At 48.8% G+C, this 17,675-nt stretch overlaps 1 protein-coding gene across 5 annotated transcripts in view; it reads right to left on the bottom strand.

Annotated features, from left to right (window-relative positions):
* Nucleotides 1-17,675, bottom strand: part of Klhl3 (kelch like family member 3) — a 118,745-nt gene that overhangs the window by 40,892 nt on the left and 60,178 nt on the right. For all 5 annotated transcript variants that reach the window (XR_012910348.1, XR_012910349.1, XM_075969463.1 and 2 more), the window contains one exon: nt 10,741-10,850. Coding sequence is in view for 3 of the 5 variants with exons in the window: in XM_075969463.1 (XP_075825578.1) it covers nt 10,741-10,850 (110 nt within the window). In the remaining 2 variants the exon portion in view is untranslated. The remainder of the gene's footprint in view (nt 1-10,740; nt 10,851-17,675) is intronic.

The following is a 17,675-nucleotide window of genomic DNA, read 5'->3' as shown; positions in this document are numbered from 1 at the left end:
CTCTGCTCAGTTGCGCTGTTAATCTGCTCAGCTGTGAAAGCCACAGCCAGTAACAGCACCAACTCCACAGGGCCTACCCAAGACCACACGTCTCTTCCACTTGGGCGTCATGCTTGAAAACAAACAAGTGGATGTGCAGAGAGCTTCAGCCCTGAGTGGACTGGAAGTCATTCCCAACGGCTCTTCCCTCAGAGATGCCATTCTCCTGACTGACCTCTCGGGACAAGCCAGCAAGTCAAGGCTCCTGAGCTCTATAGACTTAGCCAAGCCAGAACTGGAAAGAGGCAGACGTGTGGTCCCCTCAAACCCACCTGTGATTTCCCATTTGTTTTTTCCATTAGTCCCAGCTGCCTCTCAAGTGTCTACTAGGCCTGGGTTGGCAAAGTACAGTCCACAGGCCAAATCCAGCCTGCACCTGTTTTGCAAATGAAATTTTGCTGGAACAGTGCCACGCTGGCTCAGACTCTCCAGGCTGCTTCCTACACAGCAGCAGAGATGAGAAACAACACAGCACAGGCCATGAAATGCCAGAAACTTGTACTCAGGGAAATCTACAGCTATCCCAGGGCTCCAGCCATGGGACGGGGAAACGCTTACTCGGTGACATTTCCATGGGTTCCTCTGCTACTCACACTTGGGGTCTCACTCTCAAAAAAACAGGGTCATTCCCTCACTGATGTATGCTGCTGAACCAGTTTCTTGGATGCTATAAGGGCAAAAGAAATGAGGCAAAGTTTTTACTGTTCTGGGCACCTCAATCCTTGCACATAAGCCGTGACTTGAGAGCACTGGCTAAACGGCCACCCACACCCTGGTCACACACAGGATGCCAAGTCCGGCTGGATCTGAATACCTTGGGTAAAGGGGCTGGAGGACTGAGCGCTGATGCTAGTTTTTGGTGCGTAGCTTGAAAATCAAGAAGGCAGACTCCAGCAATAGGTAGGACAGGACTTTGGTAAAGTAACCCTTGCAACAGGAATCGGAGGCGAAGCTCACTAAACAATGCCAAAGAAAAAGCTAGGCTCCTGCCCATGGACCCGGTTGCTGATCAGGACTGGAGGATTCTGATCAGGGACGTCTTACAGGCATAACCTCATTTAATCCACACAAAATTTCCAAAGGAGGTGTCACGATTCACTTGTTACAGATGACCAAACAGCCTCGGGGAGTGACAAGTTAGCAGACACCACACTGCCAGGGAGGAGACCCAGATGCAAACTCACCTAGAGCCCCAGACCCCTAGTTTGAGTGCTGGGCAAAGAGGTGCATCTCAGTCGCAGGTAGCTTAACCCTGTGCCGGCTGCAGAGCTGGAGGCCAGGTTCTTAAGTCTGGAATCCTAATTACAGCCATCCACACTGCCAAGGGACATCATCCCAGGGGAGGAACGGGGGCAAGGGCATTTTCCAAGTCTACTGGCACACTTTTAAATTGGGGGCTTTTTTCTGTATACAAGAATGGTCAGGTTTTGTTTCTTTCCTTAATTTTTTATTTTTTAAAATATTTTTAATGATTTATTTATTCTTATGTTAGTGCATTGCTGTTTTGCCTGCATATATGTCTGTGTGAGGGTGTCAGATCCCTGGAACTGGAGTTACAGACAGTTGTGAGCTGCCATGTGGGTGCTAGGAATTGAACTTGGGTCCTCTGGAAAAGCAGCCAGTGCTCTTAACTGTTGAGCCATCTCTCCAGCCCTTGATTTTTTTTTAAATTTATTTATTATGTATACAATATTTTGTCTGTGTGTATGCCTGCAGGCCAGAAGAGGGCATTACAGATGGTTGTGAGCCACCATGTGGTTGCTGGGAATTGAACTCAGGAACTCTCTTAACTGTTGAGCCATCTCTCCAGCCCTTGATTTTTTTAATTAAAATATATTTACATCACTTTCCAGCTTCCCTTTCCTCCATCCAAACCCTCCCATATTCCCCTCCTACCTCTCAAACTCATGGCCCCTTTTAGTGCATGCACATACACACGCACGTGCACACACACACATACACAATCTACTGTGTCCATTTAGTGTTGCTTGTGTGTGTATGATTTCAGGGCTGACCTAAAGCATTGCATAGGATATAGCAGGATTCCCGGGCACCTTACAGAGCTTGCTGACAATAGACACGAGACACAGAGTGCAAGGGAACGGTTTGGGAAATGTACTTTTTATGTCTGTGCAAACATCCAAGCCTCAGTAGTGAGTTCTTGCCCCCTCCTTAACTCAGAGGCAAAGCCGGTGTGGATAACCGCGGGTGCTGGCGATCTTCCAGGTCCTGCAGCTCGCTCTCTCTCAATTGTTTGACTTGCTTTTCTTCGCGTTTTTTTCTCATATGAAGGCGTTATACAACCCTTAAAGTCACTCTGCCCCATTAGCAGTTCAAGATTAATTTCCTACAAATCAAAACGACTCTGAGATTTTACCTTACATCTGTCAGAAAGGCTAAGATCAAAAGCATTGCTGATAGCTCGTGCTGGCAAGAATGTAAAGCCAGGGGGACGCTCCTCTCCTCTGCTGGTGGGAGTGCAAGCTTGTACAGCCACTCTGAAAACCAAAATCAATTTTCTCAGAAAACTGGGAATCAATCTACCTCAAGACTTAGTGATATCACTCTTGGGCATATACCCAAAGGACACAGACCTCAGGGTACAGCAGGGATTCCAACAGCTCACCCTAGGAAGGGGAGTTCACCGGCTCAGTCACCGAGAAATAACGCCTTCATGGAGATCAAGCCCAGCCTCCCAGCCCCTGCAGCCCTGGTGCGGGAGAATTGTCTGCCCAAGTCCCAGGCCTGAGCCCAGGTCCTAAGAATTCAGATGATAGAGCCTCTAGCACTGATGTCCCTGGGAGACAGCTCCAGTTTCTCCCAGGAAACAAAGTATAACAATTAGACACTTGAAATGTATAATACAGAGAAATATAACCTGGAGTACATGAAAACGTAAGTTTTAAGAAACCTAATCAATTTCTTTCTGATCCATGACTGAAATGAAAGCCACACCCCCTCAGTGTCCGTTCAGGGCCGCCTATGAAAAGCTCCGTTGTCTTAGGGTTTCTACTGTTGAGCTAATACACCACCAAGAGCTTCAGGAAGGGAAGGGTTAATTGCAATTTATAGCTGGTAGTCTAGCATCCAGGGAAGTCAAGGCAGAAACTCAAGGTAGGACCCCATAGGGTCACTGCTTACTGGCTTGCTCCCCATGGCTTGCTCAGCCTGCTTTCTCATAGAACCCATGACCACCTGCCGAGGGATGGCACCACCCACAGTGAGCTGGGCCCTCCCACATCAATCATCAGTCAAGATAATACGCCACAGCCTTGCGCACAGGCCAATGTAGTGGGGGCATTTTCTCAATTGGCCATATCTCCTATTGCTCACTACCTTACTTTTGGAGACAGGATCAATTCTTATTGAACCAGGAACTGCCAGCTTCGGCTAGAACGCTCAGCTAGTGAGTCCCCTGGGTCCTCCAGTCTCCTCTCCTCAGCACCAGGGTTATGAACACGCACTGGATGCCGGCCCAGCTCCAACACAGGTGTTTTGGTATCTGAACACACGCCTGGACATGAGCACTTTACCCACTAAGCCGTATCTCTAACCTCAAGCAGCAGGAATTTTTAAAACAAAAAACAAATAAAGAAGAGAGAGAGAGAGAGAGAGAGAGAGAGAGAGAGAGATTAATACCTGCCTGCCTACTAGTACCCCTGCCCCCACCTCCACCCACTCCCCCCACCTCCACCCCGCTCCTCTCCTCCACCCTACCGCCCACTTTCACATGCCTGCTCTTTTCTCTGAAGGAGTATTGAAATAAGTCCAGTCATCTGGCCTAGGGCAGGTCCAGCCTCAGCCTGCCTCCCTCACTCCTACGGGGAACATCATTTGAGCATCGTCATGGTGTCAAGAACTGTGCACAGCCCTGAGATCACTGTGGTGCCCTTGTCTCTAGGCCACACCCATGGGAGAGCATCCCTGAACGGGCCCTGGGCCAGCACCACTAACGCTACCAGTGGCCAGACAGGGAGTCTCAGCAGGATTCCTAACCGCGGCACTGACGGGATCTTCCAGTAAAACGGTATTTTCTGTGCTCTCGGCAATTCCGTGCTTGGTTCACTCCTCCCAAGAACACCACTGCTGGGTAAACGCTGTACAGATGAAAGTGCTGAGCCTAGAAGGGTCTTCTAGTCTCTTATTCAGCAAATTCTTTGTCTCCCACGAGCCTGGCATCAATCTAGAAAACAGCCCACACCTCTGACCACATGGTGGACACATTCTAGCAGGACAGAAGTTGCTTGTGTTAGCAATTTATCAGCTCTGAAGAAGCGAGCTGTCTCGACCCGGCCGTGCTACATATATCGGTCATTAACAGTAAAGCACCCGTCTCCTCAGCTTCAGGAAGGGCAGGTGAAGTCTTTCCAACTTTAATGTCTGAAGCCTGGCTGCACTTTATAATACATTCACAAGAACCCTGTGAGCTATAGGCAAAAAAGTAAGTGTAAAGTATAGCTAGCTACATTAACTGTTTAAATGCAGATTTAGACAAGTCCAGGTTATGTAATTATGAACCCAGTTAAATTTCAACTTAATATCCCTAACATTACTTCAAATACATTTTTTTAAAAAAAAACCCAACTATGAAACAAAATCGAAAGGAAAAGCTATTGTGTGTGCCAGACTTCACTTACCACATCCAGTGTAATTACAGGAAGAGGAGCCATGAAATCTGGGGCACAATTTCCAAAGCACAAAGGAGGGCAAACACTGTCAGAAGTTTTTGAGCTATTTAGCTCCCAGCAATGTTAGATCTACTAAGAAAAATAAAACTATGAGTGAGTTTTAGGGGTTGGAGAGGTGGCTCAATGGTTAAGAGCACCTTCTTCTCTTGCGTAAGACCTGGGTTGGTCTCTCAGCATCCACATGGCAGCTCACAACCATCTGTAACCCCAGTTCCAGGGAAGCAGATGCCTTCTTCTGGCTTCCATAGGCACCGCATGGCATGCAGACATGCAGGTGGCACACAGACATGCAGGGGGCACGCAGACATGCAGGTGGCACACAGACATGCAGGTGGCATGCAGACATGCAGGTGGCACACAGACATGCCTGTGAATCTCTGAGTTTGAGACCAGCCTGGTTTACTCCAGGCCAGCCGGGGCCACACAGTGAGAGACCTTGTCAGAAAAGGGGTGTGGAGGTGGGGGCTATTTAATAAGAAAATGTAGCTACTATTTTTTAAAACCCTACTATTTAAAAAATATATATATGGGCATGGGAGCTTTACCTGCATGTGTATCTGCCTGCCACGTGTGTCCCTGGAGCCTGTAAAGGCCAGAAGAGGACAGCAGACTCCTTGGAACGGGCGTTACAGTGGTTGTGAGCCACCATGTGGATGATGGTAACCAAACCCTGGTCCTCAGAAGAAACAGCCAGTGCTCTTAACTACGGAGCCCCCACACCCTCCTTTTTGATAAGCCTCGCTCTTCAACACATTAGAGCAAATAAAGGACAGATAATATTTGTATTAGTAACTTTTCGTGTCCCTATGGCCAGATTCCTGAGAAGAAATGACTTAGTGGAGGAATAACCTAGCTGGCTCACGGTCCGAGAGCAGGTCTGTCATGGAGGGGAAGGTACAGCAATAGGAACAGCATGAAGCCACCGTGGCAGGAGCATGGAGCTCCTCGTGGACATCTTTGTGGACCAGGAAAGAGAGAAAGGAAGGCTGGCACTCGGCTGGAATTCCCTCCTCCCCTTTGTGGTCAGTCTGGGATCCCAGCCCACAGGAAGATGCCACCCATAGTCAGAGTGTGTCTTCCCGCTTAACTAATCCTCCCTGGGAAAAACCCTCCCAGACACATCCATACGCCTGCCTCACTAATGCCCTAGGACTAGACTAGGTGTTCCTCCTCCTCCTCCTCTTCTTTTTTTTGTTTTTCAAGACAGGGTTTCACAGTAGCTAAGGAACCAGTCCTGGAACTAGCTCTGTAGACCAGGTTGACCTCGAACTCACAGAGATCTGCCTGCCTCTGCCTCCCGAGTGCTAGGATTAAAGGTGTGTGCCACCATTACCGTCACCAGCCCACCCCTTGCCAACTCAACACCCAGACATATCAGTTTAAACCACAGCTTTCCACCCATGGCCCTGAAAGTCTCCTATCATCCCATATATAAAGTCACAGAGTAAATAATCCCAGCCCAAAAGAGAGGAACAGGAGGCTAGGAAAGAAGCTGGGACCAAAGTAACGTAAAACCCAGCAGGGAAAAGACAGCCGCTTGGGGCCTCTGGCATCATGGCTGACATGAGCAGCCCCTGCCCTGCAACACTGTTGCTGCTCCAGCTGTGGCCTCTCTCCAGGGTCAGCTCCACTCAGTATCTGCAGCTTCCCTCAGCCAGCGTCTTGCTTCTGGCGTCTACAGTTGGGGATCCCCATTGCAACCTTCTCAGCTTCCATTCGAAGCCTTCCCAGGTGTTCTCCACACTGGGAATCTGATCCTGCTATCGGTGGCCTGGCCTTGGTAGTTTTCCGGAACTTTCCTCACTTCGATGTCTTGGATGTCGCCAAGACCAGTCCCATGCAAGTGATGTCAAAGTCTGCTGCTGGCTCATGGTGCCACCTGGCCCCTTGGACAACAGACACAGCCCACTGCACCTCTGTGGCCGAACCTGGGAAAAGCCTCTTCAGGTCGCCCTGCTTGATTGGGTTGTCTTGGTTTAGGCATTCTCTTTCTGACATTGTTTGCTTTCAAACGCATTTTTACTGTTATACCCTGAAGCTTCCAACAGGAGGAATATTGCTCTTAAGGCAATTTCCTGCTGCCTCAATTGCAAAGTGTGGGAGGTGTGTCCTAAATGACACTAATCTTTTCTACCGTTAGAGCTCTATGGCCACCCCTGCCTGGTCTGTGCTGTCTACATGTCCTTTTCCACATATTTCTGTGCCCTCTCTCTCTCTCTCTCTCTCTCTCTCACACACACACACACACACACACACACACACACACACAGACACACACACACACACACACACACTCACACACACACACACACACACACACACACACGCTAAACCTAACTAAAAGCAGGGAGCAGCAGCCATGCCACAGCCTGAATGTTTTACTGTCTGGGAACTGCCTCCTCCCAACAACTTAGTCCGTTTCCTGTAAACTTAGTCTCACTCCCACGCTCAGGACACAAGCAGAAAGCAGCCAGATTCTTTTCCAGAATGGAATATGCATGTCTTACAACCTGGTTCCTCGTGTAGCCCTTTTGCCCCCTAAAATGTCAAGAGCACCTTTTGATTGTCTACATTTTCAGCATCAGCCTGGTTTCCTAGATCCCCAAGAGAATGGCCCGCAGGGCATGCTGGGCTAAACTCACAGTGTTCTAGGTGTATGCTAGCCTGAAGCTGTAATCTCTTTCACATCCTCCAGGCTGAGTAGTTCCACAGCCCCAGCAACCCCAGAGTCAGATTTATTGCAAGAATGACAAGTTTTCTTAGTACCAATTTCTGTATTACCTGCTTTCTTCATTAAAGAACAAAATATCAGACCAGAGTCTATTTAAGAGGAAAGAGGTTCATTTGGCTACAGTCTCCTGTCATGCAGGGAAGGCTGCTGGTTCACAGCTCCACAGAACAGGAAGCAGAGAGGAAGGCTGGCACAGCCTTTTCCACCCCGCTTTGTATTCAGTCTGGGACCCAGCCCACAGGATGACGCCAGTCATACTCAGGGTAGGTCTTCCTCTCAACTATTCCTCCCAGGGAAGCCCTCACAGACATGCCCACAGCACTAACACCCTAGGTGCTTCTTAATCTACTCAAGTAGACAAGTCAACTATCGCAATTCTCTTTAGGACAAGTGTCCCTAAATCTGAAAGCCCTTACAACTTCCAGAGATGGTTTGTGCGCAGAATTTCATCAGCGCAACCATACATATACACACGCTAAACTCGACTTTAAAAAGAGTGACTCCTCCCTAAGTACATGGAGCAATGAGAGCCACTGTAAATTCATGTTTCCCTGCTATGGGAAAGACGCAGCTGACTTAGGGACACACTTTAGCTGTCCATCACCTTAGCCACTCAGCCACCTCGTCCCACAAGAACATATTCTAACATTATCATAACTTTGTCATATTGGCTGCATCATCATTAACAATGGGACCTCAAAATACAGAACTGTGGCAATTCCGTGGTCTTAGCAGAAGTGCCTGAAAAGGAGGCGGCCCCTGCACTGAATCACGGAGTATCCTCCAGGATGATGGACGACATCTTCGGCCATTAGGGAAAGGCTGAAACGTCACCGATGCAGAGCCAAACTAACTGGGGCTGCCTTAGCCTCTTCAGTTGCTGTTTACCGGAGCTGGAGAGGTGACACAGCAGTTAAAAGCACCGGCTGCTCTTCCAGCGGACCGTGGCTCAATTCCCTGCACCCATGTGCTGACCCTCAACCATCTATAACTGCAGTTCCAGTGACTCCATCGCCCTCGCTGACCTTCACGGCCATTGCCTGCACACGGTGCACACACAGGAAGGCAAAACACCCTGACACATCAAATACACAAAAATTAAAAACTAAGCAAAACCAGCATTCTGTGCCCAGCTCTGTGTGTCACCTAACATCTCTGTGACTCTTGAGTAAATTCTTCTGGAATATACAGACAGACCCCAAGTGTCTACCAACCCCAAGGCTAAGGATGTTACCCGCTAGCCTCTGAGGCCCACGGTACAAGTCCCACCTGGCTGCAACCTGCCAACCTGATGTCCCCACCAATGTATTTGAAAACTGTGTTGATTTATGGCTTTCTTTGTTTCGCTACTATAAATATTTTTAAAGACTTCAATAAATTCCTCTGTTAGAACACAGTATTTGGGGCAACCTGGGTCTGCGTTCCTGGGCCATGGCCGCTCATGTTTGGCTCCAGGAGAAACCATCTTCTTCCTTTTGTGGTCAGAGCTGTGCCGACAAACATCACTCACTGAGCACCTGGAGAACGGCGCTGGGTTTTTATCTGTCCCTTCCAGTTCTCACGCCAACTCCCAGAGGGAGGTGCTCTCGGTGTTATTTTATATTTAAGGAGAACTCCCAGGATCACACAGACAGCAAGCAGAGACTAGGTCCAGAGACTGAATCCTGAGCCTGGTGGTTTCCAGGGCGCAGTGAAGCAGCTGGCCCGGAACCTTCCACCCTGCCACCGCAAACAGACTCACTGCGCTTTCTGAGCAGGACGAGCGTGCATGGATTCTAGAAAGCCATGCCCCAGAAGCAACGGGAAGAAATGCTTTAAACAAATAAAGTCTAACACACTCTACATCATCGTCCACTGAGAAATGCCAAGGCAGGAACTCAAGCAGAGCAGGAACCTGGAGGCAGGAGCTGATGCAGAGGCCATGGAGGGGTGATGCTCACTGGCTTGCTCCACATGACTTGCTCAGCCTGCTTTCTTATAGAACCCAGGACCACCACACCTGGGATAGCCCCATCCACAATAAGCAGGGCCCTCCCATGTCAATTACTAAGAAAATGCCCTGCGGACCTGCCTACAGCCAGATCTTATGGAGGCATTTTCCCTATTGGGGTTCCCTCTCAGATGACTCTAGCTCATGTCAAGTTGACAGAAACTAGCCAGCACAGCTCATATCTTTCAGCGGTGTCAGTCTGGCAGCAAACATCCAGCCAGGATGATAAACAGGCTTAGCAAGAAGCACAAGTGTCCACCTAGCTTCTGGGGCTACAGCAGGGAGAGCCTGCAGCCTGGCTGGAGGCAGTGCTCTCCCTGAAGAGGGTATTTCTACGGTGCTGATGGCATCAGAGGCCCCCGAGCCCAGGGCAGCGTCTACTTTGCTGTCCTGGTCACCTGATGGATGTCCGGAGGAGCCACAGTTCTAAACACAGCTGTTCTCCTCAACCAAACTTTCCTCCAGACACACACGCACCGTCAGACAAACCACTGCAGTATAAACTCCTCTGTAAGTGTCTCTCCTTGAACGTTTCCTCAGGAAAGGGCCTGACACTTGAATGTTGAGTGGACTAAGAGGATTTGGGAAGAAAACAATTTGAGACTCCCTGGGGATGAAGAAAATACCTGAGATGCGCTTCCCCAGCATCGAGAACTCACACTGCATTGTGGGTAAGCCTATCTCAGAGCTAAGCACAACAGAGAGGAGGAGGCACACAGTGAGTGTCCTGGGATACAGAAGAACCAACCAACCCCACAGACGGGGAAGGGTGGAGGTAACCTTGGCTAACGCTGACTCCCTCCCGGCCACTAGTCCACCCAGACGTCTTTTAGAGGACATCATTCCACTCATCCCCACAACCTCCTGGAGGAATGTGTGATGGGACTGGGGCTGATGCAGACAGTCAACGTAGCTCTCCCAAGATCACACAGCTGATTTGTTAATAAACCAGAGACGCAGTGTGGCCCCTGCTGGCCAACACCTGGGGTTCGTGTGATTTTTACCGCCCTAGACACAAACTCCTGGAGCAAAGAAATTCTTCCTGTTGCAGAAAGAATCTAATCTGTGCTTCTCTTCTAGAACATGGGACAGCAGCAATGCCTGCACCCAGGGCTGCAACGCAGGCAGAAAGAACTAAAAGACAGAAGAAGGACTTGGTGCTGGGCATGGCCACCTGAGGGCTCAGTCATTATCTTAGCACCCAGACACGTCTTTAAAGGGGTTAGAGTGTAGCAGGCCTTACATTTGTTCAGGTTCGAAAGGGTTCATGTTTTACCAGAAGGGCACAGTACCTTCTCTTCTGAAGAGACAGTCAGCTTGTCACTGGATATCAAGCTGCACACCTGGTCCAGACTTAAGCTCAGAAACTCTTCCCCCAGCATCACCTCCGGGAAGTGCTGCTCTGCTCCAAGACAAGAAGTGAGGACAACAACATTAGACCACGTCCAAGGTCCGTGAGCGACGATGCCACAGCAGCCAGCGGGAGTAGAGGCTGGAGAAAGCTAGAAGATGGGGAGGGACAGAGAAAAAGACAGCATCCCGGCTGTGGGGGGAAACTGGACTTTTAACTCAGAAGTGAAGGCATGGATCGTCCTGTGCTATCCTGGACAACAGGCGAAAGTGGGGCAGAGCCGTCTGAGTTTGTATTTCATCCACGCTCTGGAGTCTGACGGCCTCGCAACAAAGCCTCACTGGGACCTGCTTACATAACGGAGCTCATTCGCTGTCCGGGCACAGTGCAGGGCCCCCTGCAGCTCAGCCACGTAAAAGTGGTTCTCACAGGACATCAGCATTAGGAAGTCAGGGGCAGCATGGCTCTTTCCAAACCTAGCCTGCTCTATCTGGTGAGTCTCTGTTTGACAGGGATGTCCGGTTTAGTGTTCACCCAGGTAACAACAAGTTGGCTGCACAAACACGGGGAACTGTCCGTCGCAGCCGGCCTGCACAGCTGTTCAGAGAAGGACAATCTTGGAACAGCTAAAGCAAGACAAATTCCACAGGCCTGGGGTCCACAGAAGAAAAGAACAAGAGATAGTTTTGGGCCGTCATCCAGAGCGCTGTGTTTCACTGAAAGGCTACCCACTTCGGAAAGAAGGACCTAGGTGCAGGCCTGGCTTCGCCGTTTTTGAGTTGTATTCTTGGGCCAACGGCATCGTTTCTGTGGGTTTCATGATAAGAGCCCATGTGGAAGTGTGCCAGCGTTTCCCATGTCAGCTTACCCAGACGGCATTTTCCAGTTCAGGCAGCTCTGAGGCTCACGAGACCCTCCCGTTAGCCCTAGGTCTCCTTCCACTTCTGCTCCCTCACCAACCCCTCACCCCGTTCCCCCAGACTGACAGTCTCTTAGATAACTCTAACAGGATGCACCCCCAGTTTCCCACTAGAGTTGCCCTGCCCAGTCTGGCAGATCTCTCAAATGAGATTTAGCATCCTCCAGCCCTAGAAGGCTTCTAAAAGACTGGTAAAGCTCTGTAATGCAAAAGAAAATTCGAGCATATTAAATCCCTCTCACGTTTGTTGCCTTCTAAAGAGTTGAAAAGGAACTTAATCATTAGTATTTTTAATGTGTGTGTGTGCTTATGTGTATGTGTGCTTGTGTGTGTGTTTGTATGTGTGCTTATGTGTGTGCGCGTGTGTGTACCTAAATGTACGTATGTGTACCATATGTATGCAGAAGACCATAAAAGTCAGAAGAGGGCATCAGATCCCTGGGACTAGACAGACTGTAAATCAGTTGTGAGCTGCCATGTGGGTGCTGACAACCCCCCCCCCCAGGTCCTCCACCAGAACAGTAAGTGCTCTTAACCACTGAGCTACCAAGCCCCTGCTCAAATCATTTCTTACAAAACTTATTTCTAATTTTAGATTGAGAAAACGTCAGGCCTACCAAGCCCCTAGCGAATTCCTCCCTTCGTCTGGGTTACCCAAAGGTTAATATTGAGCTGTTGCTGCTCAATTTTTCTTTGTTTTGTTTTGAATTAGGTGTATTTTATGTTTTTTTTTTATTTTGGTACTTTGGATATTGTATATTTCATCGTTGTTGCTGCTGCTGGTTGTTTTCTGATGTCATTTTGACACAGGTCCTGCTATATTTCCCAGGTTGGCCATTCTCTCAATCCTCCTGTCTCAGGTTCCCAAGGGCAGGCATGCACAGCTACACCGGCCCCTTTAATGTATTGATGCAGGATGTAGCAAAGAGCCTCGGCTAAGAGAAGGCCTTATGGTCACTTTTTCCAGACTTTGAGCTCATCGTTGAAAAAATATAACCAAAACATTTGAACTAGGTCTTACTTGAGGCTCAAAAACAGCAGTGAATATTAGTCTACGCTGGAGTCCCTAAGCAGCTCATTAGAAATGAAGTCTGTCGACCTGTTCCCCACCACAGAGTCTGGCTGCGGACAGCCCGGCTCTGACAGGGATGCCTGTCCACAGCTGTGGGGCACCCTCTGAGATGGTGGGGTGGTGGTCCTAAAAGATCTCAGACATCAAATTTAATTCCACTGAATTCAGCAAACTCTATAGTCATGCGAGCATTCAGTCTTCCGTGGCTACTATTTTCTCAGCTCTTAATAGAACAGCTCATAAAAGAGTTGTGAGCCTTAAAAGAAGCAAATATCCAAAACTTGCATTTGCTAAGAGTCTAGCACTAGGTCAGCACATGATGTTTCAAACGTGGTTTCTTCAGACATCAAGCAAACCAAGGCGATGCCTACAAACAGGCTTGCTGGCCCCAAACAATCCCAGCCTGAAGCTGATGGCCTGACTGTTAGGTTTGCTTGATTTCTCCAGCTCCCTTCTCCTGTTGATTCTAACATTCTGATTACAGAGGACAATAGGCTGAGGACTGGGGCTGAATGTTCCCTCTCAAAGAGGCACCTCACGTATAGAAACGGCAGAATCATGGGGAAAAAATAGAGAATTGTGCAGAGAACACTGAGCACAGTCTAGTGGAGCTCCGGGCTCTGCTTCATTCATCGGGGCCCCATGTCATCCGAGGGAGATGCCAGAGAGAGCTAGGTCTTGGAGAGGTACTCATACAAAGACAGTGTCCTGTGACCATGGCCCAGCCCAGAGAGGGAGACCCTCCAATAATACATTACAACCTTCATTGTCATTTGTTTCCTATTTCCCTAGAAGGAATAACAGGAAGGAATTAACATAATCAAGGGTCCTAGCCATCATTATAACGAACCAGCCCTTACTACCAATAACAAACACTGTTTGAATCCCAAGTGCTGGTGATGAAACCATTTGTGTGTGTCTGTCTATTTGCATGAGAATTTGTGGACAATAGAGAGTTCCCACGTAACTTGCAGACTTCCCCCATGCTAAGCAACACAAGGCGTTTACCTCAGGGTCGAAGGGGCTTTCTCTGGGGGCATGGTTGGCCAGAGAAGGTTGAGTGAGGTGTTTCCTAATTCTAGCTAACACTGCACTGGGAAAATATATATATTATTATATCATATTATGTGCAATATTGCAATATATATATATGGATAGATAGAGAGAGAGAGAGAGAGAGAGAGAGAGAGTAATTTAATTTTCTCCAAAGCCCTAACAAAGTGAATACCAATCTCTCCACATCAGAGACAGAAGGAACAGAAGAATAAAGCCTGTGTCTCCTACTCAAGTTCACACAACAGTAAACATAAATCCAGACTTTGAAAGCAAGACTGTCTGATTACAGGAAAACACACTCTGGGGGTACCTTGGCCTGGAGAGAAGGCACGGAGGCGAAGAACACTGGCTGCTCTTCCAGAAGGCCTGGTTCAGTTCCCAACCCCGGCATGGCAGCTCACAACTGTTCCAAACTCCAGTTCCTGGGATCTGATGCCCTCTTCTGGCCCCCATGGGCACTGCTTTATCGTATGAGGTCTTTCCACAGTGCGTGGTCTGGGGAACCCACAAGGACGGCTGCAAATCTGCCTCATCGGAGCTAACCTCTCAGGACCCAGCCCTCTTGCTGTGTCTGCAGTTACCATCATGATCCCACCATGTCCTTTAGGATGGCTTAGGACTCTGGCTTGGAGCCACCGCCCCAGTGAGCTCCTTTTCTCTTAATGGGATAAAATTAACCAGACCTTTGCTCTGGACCAACTAAGCTATGAGCTCAGGATAAAGGAACTCATAACCTATCTGTGACTTCTTTGACTTACGGAGGTGACGTGAACCCGCAAACTCTAGTACCCGTGAGGAAAGCCCATGAACTGAGCTACTGGGCAGTCTCTGGGAATCCTGGCTGACACCAAGGGGCTTGAGCAGAATCAAAGCGCTTGGCGGGAAAAGAAACTTTAAAAGAGCTGCCAAGGTGCTCCCGACCCTGCCCACCCCACTCAGTTCCTCATGGTCTGTTTTTGAAGAGCAGAGGTCAGCTTTCCTGAGTCAGGATTTGATCTTTCAGCCCTGTTGCGCCTCTGCTCCAAGGAAAAACCGAAGCTTCCACAGGGAAGCAACAGAGTCTACCCTGACCTCTTCCCAGAAGAGGCAGAGACTCACGAGCCCTCAGACTCCAAATATTCTTCCGCCTTCCCCACGGACGGTAGAAAATCTCCATGTAGTCTACGTTCCCTCCAAGTCATACATATATGCTCCTCTTACACTTTCAAGTGTACACACACATGTACGCACACGCGCGCGCGCACACACACACACACACACACACTGCCATGGGTTCTTTAAAACTGCCCAGTCGTCTGTGCTATTGGGGCACTGGGTCTGGGTCACAGCAAGTGTTCAGAACAGTAAAAGCCCCTGCCACCACCATCACCTTCTCCTCATACCACGTTGGGTGTAGCAAGTCACAAGAAGGTCTCACTGGGCCAGGGATTCACTTTTTTAAGTGCTTTGCAAAACTTTTCTGCCCTTGATTTAATTACTTCATTCCACCAAATGACCTAATCAATCAAAACTAGGGGGACATTTCTCCTCATGAGCACATGAAATTCAATGGCTTTTCCATCTTGTGGCTGGAGGGGTTCAGCCCAGCTTTGGCAGGTTGATGTAAACAACATACCGAAAGAATTTTAATTGCCATCGCCTTAATGAGGCCCCATTAAAATCCCCTAAACAGCTCTGCTGATGGCCCAGGCACATGGCCCCCTAACTCCCAAACAACAAAGTCCTCATAACCCGGCCCTGACCTCTGAGGTTAAAGATTAAGCAGTCAGTCACAATTACGAGGGATAAGAAACAGGGTGTGCAAAACTCGACCGTTTCCAGCCTCCAGCGAGCCACAAGGACTGGGGCGCTGTCAGCTGAGGGCAGAGATCTGAGCAGTCAACTTGTAAGTGTAGGCCCGCTCTCCTCCCACGCAGAGCAAACACGACAGCATCGGGGCAAAAGTCACAGCACAGCACCCTGCGAGTAAAACCGGACCCGGAGGAAGTAGGAAAGACTGCCCAGCTGCAAGAGCCGGGGTCGTTCCAAACAGGAAACCAGACAGACTGCTGAATAGAGGCAGTGCTTCCCAACATGTGTGTGTGTGCGCGCACACACACACGCATACGCACGCACGCACGATAGAGTTCTCCTATCACCTGAAAGGATGGAGACTAATCAGAAAGCAAGAGCTGGCTTTTTTCTTTTAAAAGGAGAAAAACTTGACAGTATCTATCTGTCCGAGTACATAGAATTGGAAATCCCTCACACAATAGACCAGCACTTACCATGATACTCAGGGTCCACGCACACTAGGCCAGCACGGCTATACTAAGGCCCACACCCACTAGGTCAGCACCGCTATGCTCAGGGCCCACGCTTACTAGGTCAGCACTGCTATGCTCAGGGCCCACGCACACTAGGTCAGCACTGCTATGCTCAGGGCCCACGCACACTAGGTCAGCACTGCTATGCTCAGGGCCCACGCTTACTAGTTCAGCACTGCTATGCTCAGGGCCCACGCACACTAGGTCAGCACCGCTGTGCTCAATGCCCACGCACACTAGGCCAGCACCTCTGTGCTCTACCTCCTGCCACACCAGCTTAAATGTACATTTTCTCTGATCCCATTATGCTGCCGAGATTATATCCTTCCAACTGCACTCCAAAAGACTAGGCATAAGAAATGCAGACAAGGCTGCAACCTGAGTTCAATTCCAAGACCACGCAGGGTCACAGAAGAAAACTGACTCCCACGACTTGCCCTCTAACCTCTGCATGACCATGGATCCAGAAACCCCCACCCAAAATAAAATAATTGCAAAAAGATTTAATGCTACCTGAAGTATATTCTATAAAAGTAAAACTGGAAGCATTAATATCCATCAACAGAATACTAGTCAAGTATGGTATACCCATATCACACACACACACATACATACATACATACATACATACATACACATACACATACACACACATCACACACACACACATACACATTAAAATGAACAGCCTTAATAATCTAGACATGATTCTAAGTTTTTCTATTAGGTCAAATAAAAGTATAATAGGTAGGGGCTGGCGTGGTGATTCATGAGTCAAGAGCACCGGATGCTCTTCCAGAGGACTTGGGTCAGTACCCGGTACCCACCCGGTGGCTCACAACTGCCTGTAACTCCAGTTTCAGACCTAATGTCCTCTTCTGGCCTCCATTGGCACCAAGCACACACATGGTACACAGACATACATCCAAACACATAAAAAATAAGATGTTAAAAATTAAAGTACAATGTGTGCGGAATGCATCTGTGTCCGTTAAAACACATATTCTTACGTCCTATAGCAATACCCAATATTGACCTTCAGAGAAGGCAGGAGACTGGCGAGCTTTCATACCTTCACTTCTGGGCAGACAGGAAGATAACCTGATCATATAGTAGTATATATCTTAACAAGTTTAGTGCAATGGTATGGAAATATAACTGTGGATATGGGAAGCTGCCAGAACCTACTAAGAAGGTTTATAACCTTGGGAACATATTTTATGTTTATGAGTGTTTGCCAGCATGTTTGTCAATGCACCACATGACTGCCTCGTACCCCTAAAAGTCAAAGAGAAGGCGGCATCAGAACCCCGGAACTGGAGTTAGAGGTGGCTGAGAGCCGCCATGTGGGTGCCAGTAACAGAACCTGGGTCCTCTGGAAGGGCAGCCCGTGCTCTTTAATCACTGAGCCCTCTCTCCAGCCCGTGAAACATATATGTCCAAAGAAAGAGATCCTGCTGGATCCAAGAGGAGCACACGAAGGCCCTGCCTGGGCCTCCCTCTGATGGAACCATTCGTCCTCA

The sequence above is a fragment of the Microtus pennsylvanicus genome, chromosome 4 (genome assembly GCF_037038515.1).
Source record: "Microtus pennsylvanicus isolate mMicPen1 chromosome 4, mMicPen1.hap1, whole genome shotgun sequence".
Taxonomy (NCBI): domain Eukaryota; kingdom Metazoa; phylum Chordata; class Mammalia; order Rodentia; family Cricetidae; genus Microtus; species Microtus pennsylvanicus.
Note: the sequence above shows the minus strand (reverse complement) of the source record. Positions and strands in the feature narration are given on the sequence as shown.